We start from the raw sequence: 19,436 nt of genomic DNA, 5'->3' as shown, positions 1-19,436 counted from the left end.
CAGACTGAGTCACCAAGACAGAGTGGTAACTGAAATTTTCAGTGGATCAGATTATTGACCTCTTGTCCCTTCAGCAGAAGTACAATATGAGAACTATTGGGCAAATGCCCTCCCTTGTAAGGAAGGGCACTCAAAGGAGACGTGATGGAACATCAGAGATGGAACATACTGATGATTATGAATTCACAAGATGTTGCACCAGATGTTCTGAGTGATTAGAAATAAGATGCAGCTGAGAAAGTGAGTGGAATCCTGAGACTATGTTAAAGAAGTCATGAGAGAGTGGTGCAGAAGCTCAGATGGAATAAAAAACATAATGAGCAAATAGTGGGAAAAGTATGAATGATTGGTAAGATATTATTATTAATTTTAAAGTGCTAAAAATCTGAACTATGGGTCTGGTTGAAAAGAAATTGTTTGGCATATAGGAAAACATAATAATCTATCACTCCTCTCTTTGAAAAAGACTGTAAGATCTAAAAACAGACAAGATTTTCAGCAGACTAAAAATCCAATAGGCTCCTAGATCCTGTTCCTTGCTTTTTAAGTTACAAGTTCATGAGTCTTGTCCTTGTTGACATTTGTTCCTGAGAAGAATGCTAAACTACTTACAGTGAAAGAAAATATTTTTAAGACAACAAATGGAATTATCATAAACTAATATTAAAGCACCAGGAACCAAAGGTGGGAACTTAACATTGAATGTCAAAATGTGAGGAATGTAAATACAAGGAACATATAAATACTTTATTAATTTATTCCATGTTTCAGATGATTTTTCACCTCAGATTTCATTTTGAAGTTACATTGCAGTATTGTCATTTATATACGTAGATTAAATATCCCTGTAAAAATGCAGCACCAAAACCTACTTGTTTACATGGTTTTGCCTTCAGTTTGTACATATTTCGTGATGTATTTTTTCCTTCCTAAAATGAGTAAACTGCTTAAATGAGAACTTACCTACTAATCAACATCTTGAAAGTTTTAGGTGGCAAAGTTTGCAGATAGCAGACTAAAGCCAAATCAACATTTTCTTATATTACTTCAGTTTATATGCTTCCTTTTCTATCAGAGGTTTCACAAGATGCCTGTATCTGCTTGTCAAACAGAAGCTGTGCAGCTGTAAGTAAAATGATAGTTGGAAAGATAATGTTAGTAGAATTCAGGCATCTCTCTCAAAGCAGCCTAGTCATATGCTGTACTGAAGAAACCCATGGTTGGCTGAGTAAGGGAATTTACTGTTTCCCAGGAAAGGAAATTGCCTGCACACATCTGGCAAAACGTTCTAAATGTTTAGTTTTGACAAAATACACATTTCAGCTCTGCTTATAAGGTGAGCTCTGTAGAGTGGGTATCTTTTTTCTAAAAAGCAAAAGATCTAATTTGTACTTTAAATATATCCACTATTTGGTATTTTATGGCATATACTGTATACACTTGGCTCTAAAGCAAGCAGGAACTCACAGGCTAAAAGCTATATTTTAGTTTACAGGAAAAATGTATCATGAATGTAAATACAACACTCCATATCGACAGCAGAAATGAAAGATGAAGAGAACAACGAACATGAAAGAAATACGGAGAGGATGTGACTAGTCTGAATTACAACTTTTTACTCAGTTTCTGACATTTATAAGACTCCATGCCAAATTATTTAAATTCCTCCCTACTTTAACATGTCTAACAAAGAAATGGCAGTTCTCATAACTGACAGGGGACAGATCTCAGTCATTCAGTTTTCAGAATAAGCCCTCCCTCTCAAGCAGACTTGCTAAAATGCCTCTAAGGCTCAGTAAAAAGGCTGTATTCAGGCATCTTCCTTCCTCTTCCTCAGATTTCAAGGACAAAAATGGATTTAACTTGCCTTACTTTTCACACCAGTTTTCTAAATTTAGCTGTTACTACTTTCTTTCCCCCTGAACTCTGACTGGCTTTGACTCTCTGGAGAGGCAGAGAAGACCACTTCCTCCTCCACAGCTGGGAAAGCTGCTCTCAAAGGGATAGAAAGGGTGAAGGATCACAATCAGCTGCTCCAAAAGATGCACCAAATATGGCACTAAGCTGCAGCAAAGGGTTAAAGGGATGTATATTTATTTTGTTGGCAAGGTGAACAGCCACTAACTTTCCTGGACAGTGGGAAAGAGCACCTCATTAAAGCGATATAAGTCCATTGGACCCAGATGGGGAAACAGCAAAACCCTCTCTCGGTTGTGTGTCTGTGTGGTTTTACTGAGTTTCTGCCCCTTACAGCCCAGAATTACCAATGAAAAGTTGGGGAAATCATTACCATATTACCATGGTGCACCTCAGGGTGTTACTCCAAGACCTAGACGAGAAGCACAGTGAGCAGAAGCTAACTGGTGGTGCCTGCTGTGCTGGTAAGAGTCTTCCATTAGGAGTTTGTTGTCACATCTCAGGATGGTATCTGTGCTTTCCTACCTTTTCCCTGAACTGCAGACAGCTGCCATAGCAACTGGCCATTTACTCATTCATTCATTCACAACAACAACAAAAAAAACCAAGCACAAAAACCAAGCCCAGCTTAAAACACAGTAAAAGGTGAACTTGTTTCTCTTTCCAGTATTCCTACAACCACAGTTCTCCCTAGTGGAGGCCCAGGATACAGCAAGGCTTCCTAGGCAGTCTCCAAACACAGTTTTGCTCCTGGCCTCATTACAGCTCAAGGGCCTCCCGGGGTCATGCCTCAGCCCTTCATAAAGGAAAACAGACTCCAGCTCAAACCTTTACAGACACTCATCTCTTCCCCAAAACCCAGCAAAACTGAGCTGCCCGATTACAACGGTGATGTGAGTCACTAGGGCAGCATACAGATGACAAGCTTTATAGCCATTCAAAAACTACTGATTTAATCAAGCCTCTCATGGAGATGGTCTCATGTATCTCTCATGCTCAGTCTCATATTTTCACTTAATATCTAACTAAAGAATTTAAAAACAAAATCCATGAAAATATAATGAGAAAAATAAAAATTATCCTCCAGTTCTTCCTCATTAAGACACAGATATTTCCAGGACTGGAGCAACCTAATTTTCAGCACTACTCTATTGAGTATACGCATATGGTGAAAGGAGGGATGACTAGTTGGATATGGCCATTTATTTTTTCAAGGCTAGCTGTGCAAGGAAAACAGGGAACAGACCAATTTAAGGACAAGTTGCAATGGGAAATTCTCATTTAACTTAGCAAATTAATTAAAGTACCCAAATAACAGAAAATACTGATTTGGAATGTCTAGTTAGATAGAAATGCTTCACACAGCCTAATGGATTAATCTAATGCTATATTCTGTCTTCATTGGAAAATAGTAGGTTGGTCAAGTATCTTGAAAAGACTGTTATTTATGTGGAATTAAACATTCTTTAAAAGGCTTATTCATTAAAAATTAGAAATATAAAACAAGTATAGAAGTATACAATAACTTTGAAACTTTGTTATCAATGCAAGTAGCTGTCACATTTATGTGCTTGGTTATTGCAAAGCAAAATTGAAGGGATGGGGAATGCATACTTCATATACCAAACCCTTTAAATACATACATTTTGTTGCAAATAATCTTGACCGTTCCAAACATATTCCTCTGTTTCCTCTGATTAGAAAGATGAACACTGGCATATGAATACTCCACAGGAAAAAATCCTACAAATTGGTTTCACTCATCACAGTCCAAATATAATCAGAATCTTTCTGGAATTCACCAGAATGAAATTCTAGAGATTTTCCTTTCCAAAGGTAACTGTGTAAAGAAATATCAGCAGCTTCTAATCTATGATGTAATTTTGACTGCTACAACTATTTTTGCCAATCCCTGAACACAGCTTTCATGATATAAAAAAGTAAAGCCGCATTATGCACTATACATGACAAAGCAAGTTATATAAAAGTCTGTCTTAAGAGATGCTGAGACATGCTGGAATTTTCCTTGAAGATGAGAACCTCTGGTCAGTAATTCATGTTAGTTTGACTAGCATGGCAATCCTTTTGTTTATTTTAATTAAGAAAAATCTATCATTTCTAGATCCAGACCTAGCCAAAATCTCATGCAGTTTGTCTTCAGGAGTTAGTATCCTATCATGCTGGTTTCAAGAAGACAATTTCTTCTTACAGAGAGGTAAACTTTACCAAAATTTCAGTGGAATGGACTCTTTCCTAGGGTCTGGTAAATTGGCCAGTAATTTTCCTCTTTTTCAAGATGACCAGTCATTGCAGAGACTATGGGAGTTGGGAAGTAGTAATTTTTACTCTTACATATAAATTTCAAATACTTTATTTATTAGAATTTCCCTCCCCTTTTATGGGTATTTCCCACTCCCAGTGGCACAGAATTGGGCTAGGGAGAGCTAACAGGGTAATTCCTATTCAGCCATGCGACTTCCTGAGCCATACCTTACTGCCACTGCCTCTGGATGGCTTTTCCTCTTCCAGTCCCAGCTGACTTGTGATTTCTAACTCTTTTATTAATATTAACACTTCCAAAGTTAGCATGAAAATGTCATACAGAACCCCCCCCCCGAACCATTAAAACAATAAATAAAAAGCTTGAAAATGCTCAACCCTTGAAAGACATGCCTAAAATTGAGTGTCCCTATCAGAGATTCAGTAAAACACAGATTCTGTGTTGAACTGAAAACCTCTAATTACTGCCCCCCACGTTCTCTTTGCAAGGATGTACCCAAGCCTGCTTTTAAATTAATGGGATTTCTCTGTAATTCCATAATGTATTTAAACTACAACTAAATTACATCTTGGTTCGGCACATTTTAAACAAAATAAATTAACAACAAACATGCTCAGGGACTTGCATGTCTCGTGTGTGTGTGTGTGTGTGTGTGTGTGTGTGTGTGTGTGTTTAGCGGGGTGGTCGAGGGTAAGGGTTTAAAAATGATTACCATCACAAATAATTTACTAGCATAGTCGGAGGCTCTCGGAACTGATTGCTCTGTCTAGGAAACTCTTAATTATAGCCGTGCTCAGGAATTCGCAGGGGTCCTGCCGCTGCCGGCTCCTCCCTGGGGTTTCCTCTCGCCGCCCCGCTCCCGCCAGGCGCTGTGCGCTGCCCCTGGCCCTGAGGGACGGACGGACGGACGGACGGACGGACGGAGGGAGGAGCGGCTCCGCTCCACGCGTGTGCTGGCTCTTACAGCTCCTGCTGTAAGGGCAGGGGGCTCGGCTGGACTGGACTGGGCTGGGCTGGGCTGGGCTGGGCTGGGCTGGGCAGGGCAGGAAAGGAAAGGAAGGGAAGGCAGCGCGGCGGCCGCAGCTGCAGCTTTCCGCGCCGGACAGTGCGGGCACGGCGGGAGCGGCCGCACCTCCCGGCCCGCCCGGGGCAGGCAAGGCAAGCCCAGCCCAGCCCAGCCCAGCCCAGCCCTCCCCTCCCCTGACGGCACATGGCAGCGGAGAGCTCGGCTGCGCCGCAGGTCAGCTAGGGCCGGGCTCCGGCCAGCGCATCCAGGCTCTCTAGGTCCGCCGAGTTACCGCAGGGATTAAAATGCAGCTGGCCGCCTGCTTCTTTTTGGGCTGCGGCGTATTCTTAGCTTCAGGGTACAACTCCTTCAGTAAGAGCATGGAGACGATAGGCAAGAAGCAGTACCAGGTTCAGCACGGGTCGTGCAGCTACACCTTCCTTCTGCCCGAGGCGGACAACTGCCGCTCCTCCGCTCCCTACGTGTCCAACGCGGTGCAGAGGGATGCGCCCCTGGACTATGATGATTCAGTTCAAAGACTGCAGCTGCTTGAGAACATCATGGAAAACAACACTCAGTGGCTAATGAAGGTAGGGTGTTAAAATTCCCAGAAACTTAACATCTTGTTACCTCTTTCAGTGCGATTTCTTTTTTCTTGAGCAGTGCCTAAATTCACAGAGTGCGTTGTCTGAGCTAAATTTCTGAATCACCTTTCGGTCAAAAAGTTGCTCTGAAGTCTGGGAACATAATATTAACTGGACAGGAACAGTGAACTGCACAGTTCTGCAGAGATTGTGCTCTAAAGTTTGTCATTGCATTTGAGTTGCTTGGACAAATTGCATACACAAACGGACTGTGGACATGTCTGAAGTTTCTGAATTAACTGCCAAGGGTTATTTTAGATCTATTTAAAGACTATAGAATGCACCTTCATCCACGGCATGCCTAAAAAAAATGTTATCTGAAATGTGATTTCAGAACTTGAATGCAGAAATTAACCTGTTAAACCCCACTGATAATGAAGTGTAGCTCCAGCAAAGACTGCAAGTCAGAATTGCAGTGAAATTAGCCTTGTGAAGTGATAGAATTTCAAGAAAATTCTTTAGCAGACATCCTTTGCATCCTGTAACATTTTCAGTGAAATGTACAAGATTCAAGGGAAAAACAGTCTGGCAAAGGTGTTACAGATGCCACAGTGCTTCCTTTTATGCCTTCCTTTGAGGGAAAATGACATGTTTATTGCCAAAGTGGCAACATTTGTACCTGAAAGAGTAGGGGGAAAAAAAATGCAGCATGTATTCTTATTACTGGAGAATAAACCTTATCAGTATTTCACATTTTTATAGAAATTCATTTAATTCAAAATACTATGCACTTCAACATATTTTGACTCAAAAATCCTTTATTTTACTACTACCTAGAGAAGTGTGATAGAATAGTCTAATTGCATAGTAAATTTATAAGTGTTTAATTTTTTTACCAAGATGCCTGTTTTGTAAGCAATAAATATTTTAAGGACTTGGCACTATATTTTCAAATGTTCCAGTGATGCCATAATGGTTTCTTCATAGTGAAAGAAATCTGTGTTGTGAATGGAGAGAATTCAGGTTTTTTTACAAAGAATGGCCATTTCATACATAGTTATAAAATAATTTTGCATTAGGGCTCACTACTCTCATCAGTTATAAAGTTACAATGAAACCTGCTGGTGAATTTGTGAGTGTTGAAATTCACATTCCAAAACAAACAGAGCAGGGTTTTCATCAACCTGAAAATGAGCCTTGAAGCTTAAATCCAAAATGCATACACTTGAAGGCTCCAGTATGGAATTCTGAATCTCTCTTTATAGGTGTAGGATGCTTAATTTAGAGACACAAATAATGTCAGTTGAGTAGTTTTTGTTTTTTTTTTTTTTTTTAAACAGGCAACTTACTTTCCTTCACTTACTAACCTTTCTACTTATTTATTTACAATGCTCACTACTGTAATGATAAGACCAAAATTAACAGATGTGTGATGTAAGATTAAAAACACATAAAACAGAATAGTCTAATTGACTCAGCTGCTAAGCAATTTCTTAACATAAATAGTAAATCACACAACACTTCAGTCCTAAATGCCACTTAAGTAGACAAACACAGTATCATAAGTGGCATCAGGTAAACAGAAACCAGTAAGCATCCTTATTTAGTAAAAACTATGCTTTTTTCCTGTCAGTCCCTGGGAACTCAGTGCCAAGAGGAATAGGATAACTATCTCTAATCCATTCTTTGGGGGATCAAAAGATAGATTCTGAATTATAAGACAGAGAAATGTTTCTTGTATTTGAGCAAAGGCTTCTAAATAAAATGCTTTAGAACAGCCTGTTTTTTTCCCCTAGCTCTTCCACAGCTAAACATCCTGTAAAATATCTGCTGTTTGCCTTTTTCACTATTTTAACACCTGCTCTCTGTGTCATCTGTTTTGTTCACAAAGAGCCTCCAACAAAAAGTGGCTTTTCCTCAGATTTACTTTGCTAGAGACACCTGGTCTGCAAGTGAAGATAAAAAGCAAACAATAACCTTTAAAGTTGCTTACAGAGTTTACTTGCTCTTTTTTTAAGGTCGCTAATACACATTCTTAGGTTCATATTTCAACCTCCCAAAATATAGTGCAAGGCCAGTCAAGGTAGGGTGAAGAAATTGTATTTGCTTAATTTTTTTAGTGTATTGAAAGTGTAATACAAGATTGCTTTTAAAAATAACCTGACATTCTGCTTCTCAACAGTTGCACAAAAACCTGCATTGGGTCTTTCTCTTTAAAAGTTACTTTTGTTCATTTAAGAGGCAGAATCTGTTTTGTTTTGAACTTGTGTAGAATATTCCTTACAAACTTCTAATGTGAACTAAGCTTTAAACATTGTTCCTGAAATATTGCACATCCCCAAACATTTTTACACACCTCCCCCTCTCCTGCCTTTAATCCATCAACTAAAGGAAACATTCTGTTTCTGAATGAACACTGGGCTGTATGAATGGAACAGCATGGGAAGTGTGCACTTCATCTGCTTAATGGACAAACACAATGGGAAGAAAATGAGTTAGATATGTCCAGGTTCTTTTCTGATCTGCTCCTGCGTAGGAAGCAAAAGAGTTTTTCTACAGTTACTGGAAACTGTTTCTTCATGAAAACACATTTTTTAAAATCTGAAGTTTAATAATGCTTTATGCCACTACTGTATGTGCCATACATAAAACTGGAAAATGTCTTTTGAAAAGCAGATTATGCTTAAGCATTCAGATGACAAGCTAGAACAGACCACTATTCCACCTAATCCACGGTTTAGCAGTAAGCCAGTAAGTGATACTTTGAAGCAAAGGCCAAAACCCTAGATCTGCTGTGCTGCAATGTACCTGGAATGAACTTTCCTCTTTGACTTTTCCTGTCTTGGGATCAATTTGTATACTGAAGTGCAAGATTTTTTCTAATGTGTGTGAGCAGGGAGAATAAAGTTCTCAATAATAAAATTTTCAATTAACTTGAGATGATAGCAGGTTGGTATGCAGCTGAGATACAAGACTGGAAATTTTAAATATAGACATATATGTTGGCTATTATACTTTGGAACTTCTAATATAAAACACCAGGTTTTCAGATATTCCTGAAAGCCAGGCAATCCCTTAGGTTCAACAATTTAACTACTTCTATCTGAATAAATGGCAGCTTTACCATTTGGATCACAGCACTTGTACTCACGGAACTGCAGTTTTTTCAGATATTAAGACATTGAAATAACTGAATGCTGACTTGAATTTGCTTCTTAATATATTGACTCAATCCTATGACTCAGGAGATATGACTGTCCACAGCAATAATGTAAAAGTAAAGGTCATATTTTCTCAGTCTTGCCTGTTGCAAATGGCTGAAAACAATGTGTGTTCAAATTAATGATAGCATCTGGAATATAGGTAATTTATTTGTTGTTTATCAGCAGGTCAAAAGACTAGCAAATAAAAATCTGTGTCAGGAGTCAACATTTAAACCCATGATCAGAGCTTCATTCTGAACCATCCCAGAAGATTTGGAGAGGGATGCACTGCTGATAGAAATGCAGTATCTTTGGATATGCTTAACTGAGATTCATTTTCCCTTGTCTTGATACCCTGGAAGGTTATAATTATTGCTGTACTGAATGTCGTTTGTCAAATGCAAAAAGACACTTCAACACGCTGCCATGCAAAACCATCTGCACTTAATGGATAAGGACAAATATATTGTTCAATGTTGGATTTTGAAGTACGCAGGAGATTATTCTGACTCTGAATCCTGCATTCCTTTCTTAAGTAATGCATCTGTTTCTACTTATTGTGAAAAGTGCTTGTTTCTGTCTATCAACGAGTATTTGCTAAGCAAAAGAAAACTGGCAGGACTCAAAAGAAAATACTTTCTTACTTTCAGATTAGTTTCCACACTATAAAGTTTCCACACTACTCTGGATGACATAATTTTGCAGTTTATTGTTGTATTTCCTGTAGGTAAATTTCAGTGAAAGGATTTGAAGTGGCACTACTGCATGTGTTTAAAAACTATGTTGTAGAAACCATTTCTTCATCATTCTGGAAATACCAAATTGGTGATACAGGTATGAAATTGTACAAAATCAACAAAGAAGATAAGATTTCCTTATATAGATCTACAAGACAAAATAGAAATAGAGAATTCATCTTCTCCAAGAAGTTATCAGTAAAAAATGGGATAAATAGAAGCTTGTTTTACAGAACCAGTCTCTTGCCAGCATTCAAGACAAATTTTCCTGTGCTTTGTTTGTTATTAACATGACCATAAACTTGTCATCTTTGACTGGTCCAAACAGCAAACTGGGAGATTTTCTCCATCAATTATTGACAGCAAGTTTTCTTTTTTCTTTTTTCTTTTTTCTTTTTTCTTTTTTCTTTTTTCTTTTTTCTTTTTTTTTCTTTTTTTTCTCATAGAGAAAATGAGCTTGAAGATTCTTGAATTGCAGGTTTTTTTATTTGCATACCCACTTTTAATATATTAAAATTTAACAGCATAACCTTTAGAATATCTTTGATACTTTGTCAGAGAGACTCAAGTTGAGGATAGTGTTCCTTTTACAGACAATTATTGTTACTGCTCCTTTTTCTCTTGTTAGTTATGAAAAAATTCAACAATTTGCATCTCATGTCAAATTTACCAAGTAAAACAATATGATTTGCCTGATTCCTAAGCTATCATGTATGTATTTCTTAGAATGGAAGTTACCCTAGAGCCCACAGAAATGGGTTAGACCCATTTCTAACCTTCCAGATATGAAAACTAGTACCTTTAGTGACTGTTTAATACTGTCCTTTACCTACTACAGCATTTGCTTTTGAAAATGTACCATATTTGATTTACAAAACTAAGCAGCTTAGTTAAGCATTATTTCTTTAATAACTTTTAACATACTTCAATGCAAGAATCTCCTGCTGCATCTGCCATTTCATGGGCTTCTACACAGCTTTGGCTGAAAGCCAGAGTGAGGGCAAAGTAGGATGGTCTTCCCCCACTGTTACTACTGCTATAGTGCTAGACAGGCAAAATGTAGTCAGACTTACATCTTACATTAGTGTCTAGGACAGAAAGGGACCTCTCTTGGATCTTTGGAAGTTTGCAAACCCAGGGTTTCATAGGTGCCTCAGTCTATATTAATTAGCCTCCTAGAGTAAGTTCAATCAGTTCCTTCAGCCTGGAGGAGACAAATAGAAGAATGGAAAACTTTACAGAAGTCCCCCTTGAAGTGGCAGATTTGTCAGCATTGCTGAAGAACTTAGAAAAGCTGGTATGCTGCATGGCTCTTATTCTGACTTGTATCATCATCATACTACTTTAGCACTGAAGTTTGTAGGCCTGAAAATCCAAAGACAATAGGTAGAAGGTACAGCTGTGGACTAGACTGCAAATATTGTATGAATATATAGATAAACATTATGCTTCCCACTTGAGTTCAAGAGCCAAATCAGGATTGATTGCTTTTCCATAAGACTTTGGTGTCTTCCTATTCTTACATCCTCACAGAATCACAGACTGGTTTGGTTTGGAAGGGATATTCAGAGATCATTTAGTTCCAATCCCTCTGCTGTGGGCAGGGCCTTCTTCCAGATCAAGTTGCTCAAAGCCCTATCCAGCCAAACTTTGAACACCTCCAGGGATGGGGCGTCCACAACTTCTAAAGGCAGCCAGTTTCCAGTGTGTCACTGCTCTTACCGTAAAAAAAAGAAACCCAAAAAACACAAACCAAAATGAAACAGAAAAACCACAACAAAACCAACCCAAAAAACAAACAAACAAACAAAAAAACCCCCAAACAAACAAAGACCAAAGGAAAAAAAAAAAAAACAACAAACCATCAAAAAACCCTAAACTTCCTGGAACTGGAGATGCGACTTGTACTTCAGGGAAAAATGGTTCTCACATCTAGTTAACATGTTAAGATACGTAGGAGAGTTTTAAGGTTACTTGTACAGACTGCATAAGGGAAAATGGGAGAAGATGGCTTTTGGAAAAAAACCAAAAATAATGTACCTGAAACAAGGATGTCATGCACAGAAAATACTTTGGTAGTCCAAATGCACCCTAGGAACTATCTCACTGGTAATAACAGTGAAAACAATGTGTCAGGTCGACCATAAGTATCACTAGATCCTTCAAGAAAGGAAGAGCTTCTATGGCACTGAATAAGAAGCTTCAGAGATACGCACTGACAATTGTATCTGCCATTATATTAATTGAACTTCTCAGACTAGCCAAATATAAAATAGAGATGGGAAAATAATAGGAACTTCACATAATTTAAAAAGGCAAAGCATTTGAGGAGAAAAAAGTATAGTGCAGTAATTTAACACCTGGAAATGCTTTAATGATATGGCACATGACACAGCATTAAATCAAATAACCTAATGCACACAGTAAGTTAAAAAGTGCTTTACAACTGAAAACACTGTGATAGCTTCATTTCCTTGACCAGACATATTTCTAGGAAATGGGGCAGAGACAAAAAGAATTTTATTTTTTCTGTAGTGCAAATAAGAGAAATACTTTTTGGTGAACCTGATGTCTATTCCAAATAAACCAGGCTCAGAGGAGATGTTAATTCTTTAGGTTACAAAATCCAGATCTATGTTTTGTGTAAAATAAATCCCACACCTAGATAGTTCTCTGCAAGCACTCACTGTGTCAGTTCTTAGCTGCCTAGAAAAAGACATTACTACTCCTTAAAAGCTTTTATAGAAAAAATTCTTACTGTGTTCCAAGTAATTACTGAAAATCCTGTTAGTTTTTATCTGTTTGTAGAACAGGTTAACCCTAAAATTAAGATGTTGTTTACAAAGCTCAGCAAACATATCCTGCAATTTGTATGATTAAATGATATCTATCCTCTTTCCAACTTCCATTATGGCTTAGTCTGAAGAGAGAGCAGGAAGCTACAGGAACTCTTCTGCTGTCTTTATACTGCCCATATGAGGCTTTATCAGTTTAACTAACAATCTTCCAGGAGTCTATTAAGGCTATAAAAAGGTCTTGCTACTAAAAAGAGAAGGCTGATAGAATATGCAACCCTCTTTCTGCTAACTTCTCTCTGTTAAGAAAAGTATGGATGGAAATCTAGTATTCTTCACAGAATTCACTATTCACAGAAGCTGTAAGAAAACATTTTCCCCTCTCTAGACGAGCAAAGAATTCTTAGATGACAGCAACTTTTTTTTCAGAATTCAGCTGTCTCTGGAGATTTCTTGTTAAAACCAAGCAGCATGTGTCACAGCTTTCCTCAAACTCCCTTTAATAATGTAGGGGAAAAAAATCTTTTTAGTTTTCTACTTGTATTCAGGTCTCAGGCATTATGATAGAGTTTTAAAATGAAAATCACAACTATACAGAGTTCCTTTACCCTCTAGGGAACAATATATCAAATTTGTATCATTGATTTTGCTGAGGTATTAAAATCAGTGTGTTGTGGTAACAAAACAGAGAACTTACTATTTCCAGAAGAGGGAAAAAAAGCCTTGCTTGATTCATTACTGCTCTCTCAATCTTAGCAACTGAAATTCTTCTAATAGGCATTTAAGTATTAGACTGTGTAATGCCTTTTAGTAATATAATTATCAAGAAATTGAAATTGTATTTCATGTATTTCAACATGAAATATGTGTATTTCAACATCTGTACTAAACCATTGATGAGGACCAGAGTAGTTCAGTATGAAATCAAAACTGTTGTATTAGAGCATTCCGGTGTGGTACAGCATAATCAGTCATAAAACTGCCATAATTTGTGACCCTCAGAAGCAAAGTTTTATTATGTTTTTTGAATAAATTGTTTGTCAAAACCACAGGAAAACACACTGAGCAAATGTTTGATCTTTATCACTCCACTTAAAAGAACATTTGACATGGAGAAAATCTAAAAGTTCTCATCTTTGGAGAAAATAATTGCATCCATTTAAAAATAGTAGGATCTTCTGGAAATGTCTAGTATAAAAATGTCTGAGCAGTGTCTTAAGTTCTGTCCAAACAAAGCTCTGCAGACCTGTTCATTCTGACACTGCAGGCACTAAGAGTCATTCACCTCCTGCACTCACCGTATCAGCTTCATCACTATGCTTGCTTTTTGGTTCAGGCCTGCACCTGATGTGCGTGATCCTGGAAGGAAAAAGCCTCTTTGTTCCATTCTGTCAGGGTGTGGGAATGGGGAGACACCCAGCTAAGTGGAAAGGACATTTCCTGGGCAATAGCCATAGCCCCCACAGCAGCTCCCCAACACGTGATGTGACATCTGTGTGCCGCAGGGCTGCTGCTCATCCTGTGACCTGATGCACACACTTACACAGAGGTACCTGAGTGAGCTGAGAGGTTTGATTCTGATCCCTGGCACCTAAAAATCATTTTAGCTTTGTCTTCCCTGACAGAACTTGTAGACATCATGTTATCACACTTTATATACTTAGGTCTTTCCCCATGTACTACATTATACTCTATGCAACAATTTTCCTCATTTTCCATTTACAAGGTGTACCAGCAACATAGTAGTTCAAACCCAGAGTTTCAGAATGAAATATAAACCAGAACCTTAAGGAGAATATGCCATATTCTCCGTAGAATATAGTCAAGAAGCAATAATCTCATTTTTCCACAGTATCAGCTGGGCAAAGTCTTAACATTCGAACATGTAAAAGCTGCATACCAAGAACTAAAATACATGTAGTAATGGAAAACACACTTGCCATACTTCAGTTTGCTTTAACAGATACCCTGTGCAGTCAGACTGATTTCTTACTGAAGAAAATTCCCCCAGTGAAGACCTAATGAAAAAATTTCCATAATTTTGCTTTTCTTTTCAGAACAGTTTTTACAATCAGAGTAATTCAACTATTCAAATGAAACATTAGTTTCCAGTTTCTTAGTACAACTTAAAGAAATGGATAAAGTAGGCAAAAGACAGCTTAAATGAATAAGTAAAAAATACAAAAATCTTGTGTTTTACTGCTTCTAAGGAATCGACTTAAAAAAACTCTCCAGGCTTCCTTGCATGAGGTCTGAACTTTGACCATATTAACTATCTCTGTGTTTTCACTTATGTTAAACTGTCATCCTGATGCCAGATTTTCTGTCAGATATAATGTTTGCCTATAAAGTAATAGTAAATTAAAAAACCCTATTGTAACTGCTACTGGAGCCTTACTGGGAAAGCTTTCTGAAAACTACTCTGACATGATGAAATAAAGTTCAAATAACTAGAAAGTAAGCCCCTAGACTAATAACCTAGCCCTTAGAAAGAGTATAAACTGCAACAAATATAAACAATCTGACCCTGTTGAAATCTTAGCACATACAAGCAAGGATTCTGACAACTACAGTTTACCAGCTAGGCAAGAAAGTTTAAATATATAGTTAAAAATACCCTAATTTTTTCCCCTGACATGTAAGTTTATTTGACTTGAATCTAGAAAAAACTTAGCTATGTCTTGAGTTCAGCTTCTTTGTTATGGTAAACTTTATTATTTTAAAAAGGCTCTGAGGATGGCATACAAAATCCTAGCTCTGCTCCAAACAAGTAGAAAAATTCCCACTGACTTCTTTGTGAAACTTAAAATACTTAGTTTCACTGATTAAGTATTAATAAAACTATATTGAAAATAGCTGAAATTGATAGCAGAGCAGGCCAGTAAATCAGACAAATGCTTTAAGGCTGAATTTATGTGGAATACCTCTAAATAAGTAAGGATGCTACTGGAATAGAAAAAAAAAGTAATAATTTTCATCACAAGGAAATAAACATTTTCCTTTTCTTGTCCCTCTCTAGTCCATGTGCGAGCAACATCTCCCTGGAGTCTCATCCAGTCAAGTCCTTTGCACTCATCATTTTCCTCAGTGAATTTTCTTCCAACTTCACAATGTTCTTTAATCTACAAGCAAACCAGAGAATTCATTCCCTCAGCAGGCTTTAAGATGAGCCTTCTAGTCCCCTTTTGCAGCTTACTGTCATTAGGAATTCTTATCCCTATTGCTATCTGCATCCACTTTTAAAATTAATTTCCTTTATTTCTTTCCTTCTATTAAAGTTATGCAGCTTCCTGGCTGTCCCTTTCCTCTACATTCTTTCTCATTCAGAAGTCTCAGTTCTGGATTCTTTTGTTCTCATTAGCTAAATTTGTTTTTAACCTTCTGTGCATACTTTCCTGAGTATTCACAGAATGCTTTGGGCTGGAAGGAACCTATAAGGTTACCTAGTTTCAAGTTCTCTGCCGTAGGCAGGGACACCTTCCACTAGACCAGGTTACTCAGAGCTCCATGCAGCCTGGGAGTGAACACTTCCAAGGATGGGGTGTCCACAACTTCTCTGGGCAACCTGTGCCAGTGCCTCACCACCATCACTGTAGATAATTTCTTCTTAATAGCTAACCTAAACCTACTCTCCTTCTGTTTTCTGCCATTCCCTCTTGTCACTACATGCCTGTGTGAAAAAGTCCCTCTCCAGCTTATTGTAAACCCCTTTTAGGTACTGGAAATCTGCTCTATTGTCTCTGAAAATCCCAACTCTCTCAACCTGTCTTCATAGAAGAGATACTTCAACCATGGGGTCATCTTTGTGGCCTTCCTCTGGACCCATTCAAGTCCCTGTCAGCAGCACTGCTCCAGCTGGGGTCTCACCAGGGCAGAGCAGAGGGGCAGAATCCCCTCCCTTGCCCTCCTGCCTACACTGCTTTGGATACAGTCCAGGATACCATTTGCTTTTGGGGCTGTGAGGACACACTGCCAGGACATGTTCAGCCTCTCATCCACCAGCACCCTTAAGTCCTTGGCAGGGCTACCATCCGTTCACTGCCCAGCCTGTACTTATGCTTGGGATTTCCTGGAACCAGGTTCAGGACCTTGCACTGAAATTTATGATGTTTTCATGGGCCCACCTCTCAAACCTAAGACAGATGGCTTGGTTTTCTGGCTCGGTGCATGTAATATCGATGTCATTGTACTTTCTCCACTGCTAATGTGCTTACTCATCTTGACAGCAGAGTTTTATATCCAAGAGAGTCTCAGGCAAGCATATCTAAAAGTCTCCCTCTTCAGTGGCCCTTCTTGTCAGATCTTGACAGACAGAGAACAGTGTCCTCTCATAAAATACCTGTCCTATAATGTATAGCTTTGGCTCTCAGACATTTTTTCTGAGTTTCTCCTCTTCTCTTATGGTTAATGCCAACAGCATTATTTGTTTTGAGAGGATCTGGCTTCTGGTCTTTCTAAAAGGGCACTAACTGGCAGCTGCCTGGTGTCAAGCTTTCAGACTGGACTCACCTCAGGAGATGACTTTCCATCACCACCTGAGTGCTTGGGGGTACCAGAGACAAAGAGGAAATTTGGAAGCAATGGATGGAAAGACCTGTCTTCCTGTTTCTGTTCCAAAAGCCTAAACTATCTGCTTTTAGATGGATACTTCCAGCTATTGAGACAAAAAAAAAGTATTTTAAATGAAGATTACATAATTTTTTTTTTCTGTGTCACACGCTACATTTTGTTTCTGCACTATGCCACCTATATGTTCTGATCTTGCTTCCAAATATTTGTGTTTGTCCACTTTTAACACAGTAGCTTCCTATTCTATCTTTCAAGCATGGAATTCCTCAGAAGCTTTTGCACAAAAGACTCTTAATTGGGCTAATGGAACATACAGAGAAATAAATAAGTAGCATTTGACAAGAACATATAAGGATTTTAATTTTTTTAACTAAGCAGAGGTGATCACCCGAGCTTCTCTTTTTTTAAGGCAGACTTTAGTGCTTTCTGTAGTCATACTCAAGGCTAGTTTGGTTTTCCAGTCCTGCTTCCCCTGCCTAGTACTTTGGAAACCTTTAGGAAGTTGTCTAAGAGGTTTGGTCCAGCAAGTGAGGAATTTTCAAGCTGGTGATATAAATGTAGCAGTTCTCCAGACACCCCACCTCCTCAGTCCATCTAGCATATCAATCAAAGTGGTAATGAGAAAGATGCAGCACATCTCATAAAAAGAGCTACAGTACTTGAGCACAAATTACTTTCTTTTCCTCCCTTCAAAATCAGTGAATGGGTTCTTAGTAAAGAAATTCAGTCCCTCAAAACTGAAATCAGCAGCTGACATGTTCTTCCCCAAAGTCTTAAGCATTCAGAATTTCAGTGATAATGATTTCAGCAAAAATGACTGGTTGTCACTTGGTAGCATCACTGAGACTTCTTCTACAAGTACAAGATCTCATGAAAGCTTAACAAACTATAATTCGATGGCAGTATGTTGCAAAGCTTAAGAACTACTAAAAATGCTTTCAGTTTCCTTAACTTGTGAAAGATGCTCTGTGAACATGGCTTTGAAACCGTAGTCACCCAGTTTTGTAGCTTAAAAAAGGGACTAATTGTGTACCGTAGCTTCCTAACTAGTTTGATCCTTGAACTCCAAATCATTCTTCCTTCTGGTTGGAAATGGAATGCAAGATGACTGCTTCCCTAGAAAGCAATGCTGAGAGTGAGTTGTAAATGCCTAGCTCTTTTTCACTTCCCCAGTTACATGTTTTGAAAAGTGGAATTTGCTTCATATTCGGCAAAAACTTGAACTCTGATTTGCTTCACCACATCATGAGCTATTCTCTAAAATAGACTGTCCCGCTGAACGAGGAATTAATAAAAAAAACTTGATATTGTAAGTTGAGATAAAAAAGATAAATGGCTTTAACTGTGACCAATATATTTGCTAAATATTTTGTAAAGTTTATGAGGCTACATAGACAATGTTTTTCATGAAAAATGTCACCAGCATATCTGATAGTAAATTTATTTCAGCTGCCTATCACTCAGTGGAATGGAAAAAATACACAAACGAGAAAGGATTATTGAGATTTGAGATAGCAAGTGTTTATTCAGATGTCATCTTTGTAGGGCAGAATCTCAACCTTACACTGGTCTGGTAAAGTCCTGATTCCCTGATCGTACCATGCAAGTCCAAAATCTGTTTGAAAACAAGTAGGCTTGTCTCCAGAAAGTTTGATTATTCAATTTGTGAAATTATAGCCCAATGCCATAAGCTAATATTTAAAATTTAAGTATTGCTTAGCAGTATTTCCTACACTGTTTATAAATATGGAATCCTAATTTTGAGTATTGGTGGCTTGTCGCATATAATGTAAAATATTTGTATGCATTTCAGTGAATGGCAGAAGCATCACTGGTTTCTTGTCTTTCTTCCTGGCTTCACTGCTACTGAACTTCGGCAAAATGCCATCCATGACTCACACTATTTATTTATTTATTCTTTATTTTTAGACTAATGGGAACTTTATGAATTCCTTCCCTAATTTTTAAGAGAAATACCACTTAGCTATGATCCAGGAAAATGGTGATGCAGAATCTTAAATTATTGACTTAATGAATAGCCTTAACTCTTAATGAGTATGGGTAATCACCAAATAATTGATTTTAATTTTGAAGATACTCTTGTAAATATTTTTAAAAAATTATTTACTTGCCTGTATAGAAATTGAAAGTGTTAAGCAGTTTGCCAAGTTGGCTATTTAATTTTCATGAGCAGTGGTTTTTTTTGAAAATAATCTTTTTCATCTGCAATTTAATGTACAATTCCACAGAAATGCACCAGAGAAAGTACGTGCACCATATATAGTACAAAGAACCCATGTCATCATCCAAATGACAAAACACATCTGCAGGTAGGAAAGCACTA

General features: G+C 38.0%; 1 protein-coding gene across 2 annotated transcripts in view; it reads left to right on the top strand.

The window, feature by feature from the left end:
* The first annotated feature begins 5,509 nt into the window (after nucleotides 1–5,509).
* Nucleotides 5,510–19,436, top strand: part of ANGPT2 (angiopoietin 2) — a 40,260-nt gene continuing 26,333 nt past the window's right edge. For both annotated transcript variants that reach the window (XM_062488537.1, XM_062488536.1), the window contains exon 1: nucleotides 5,510–5,794. In XM_062488537.1, coding sequence (XP_062344521.1) covers nucleotides 5,510–5,794 — 285 coding nt within the window. The remainder of the gene's footprint in view (nucleotides 5,795–19,436) is intronic.

Source organism: Cinclus cinclus, chromosome 3, assembly GCF_963662255.1.
Source record: "Cinclus cinclus chromosome 3, bCinCin1.1, whole genome shotgun sequence".
NCBI lineage: Eukaryota > Metazoa > Chordata > Aves > Passeriformes > Cinclidae > Cinclus > Cinclus cinclus.
The sequence above is the reverse complement of the archived record's forward strand: the minus strand, read 5'-3'. Positions and strand labels throughout refer to the sequence as shown.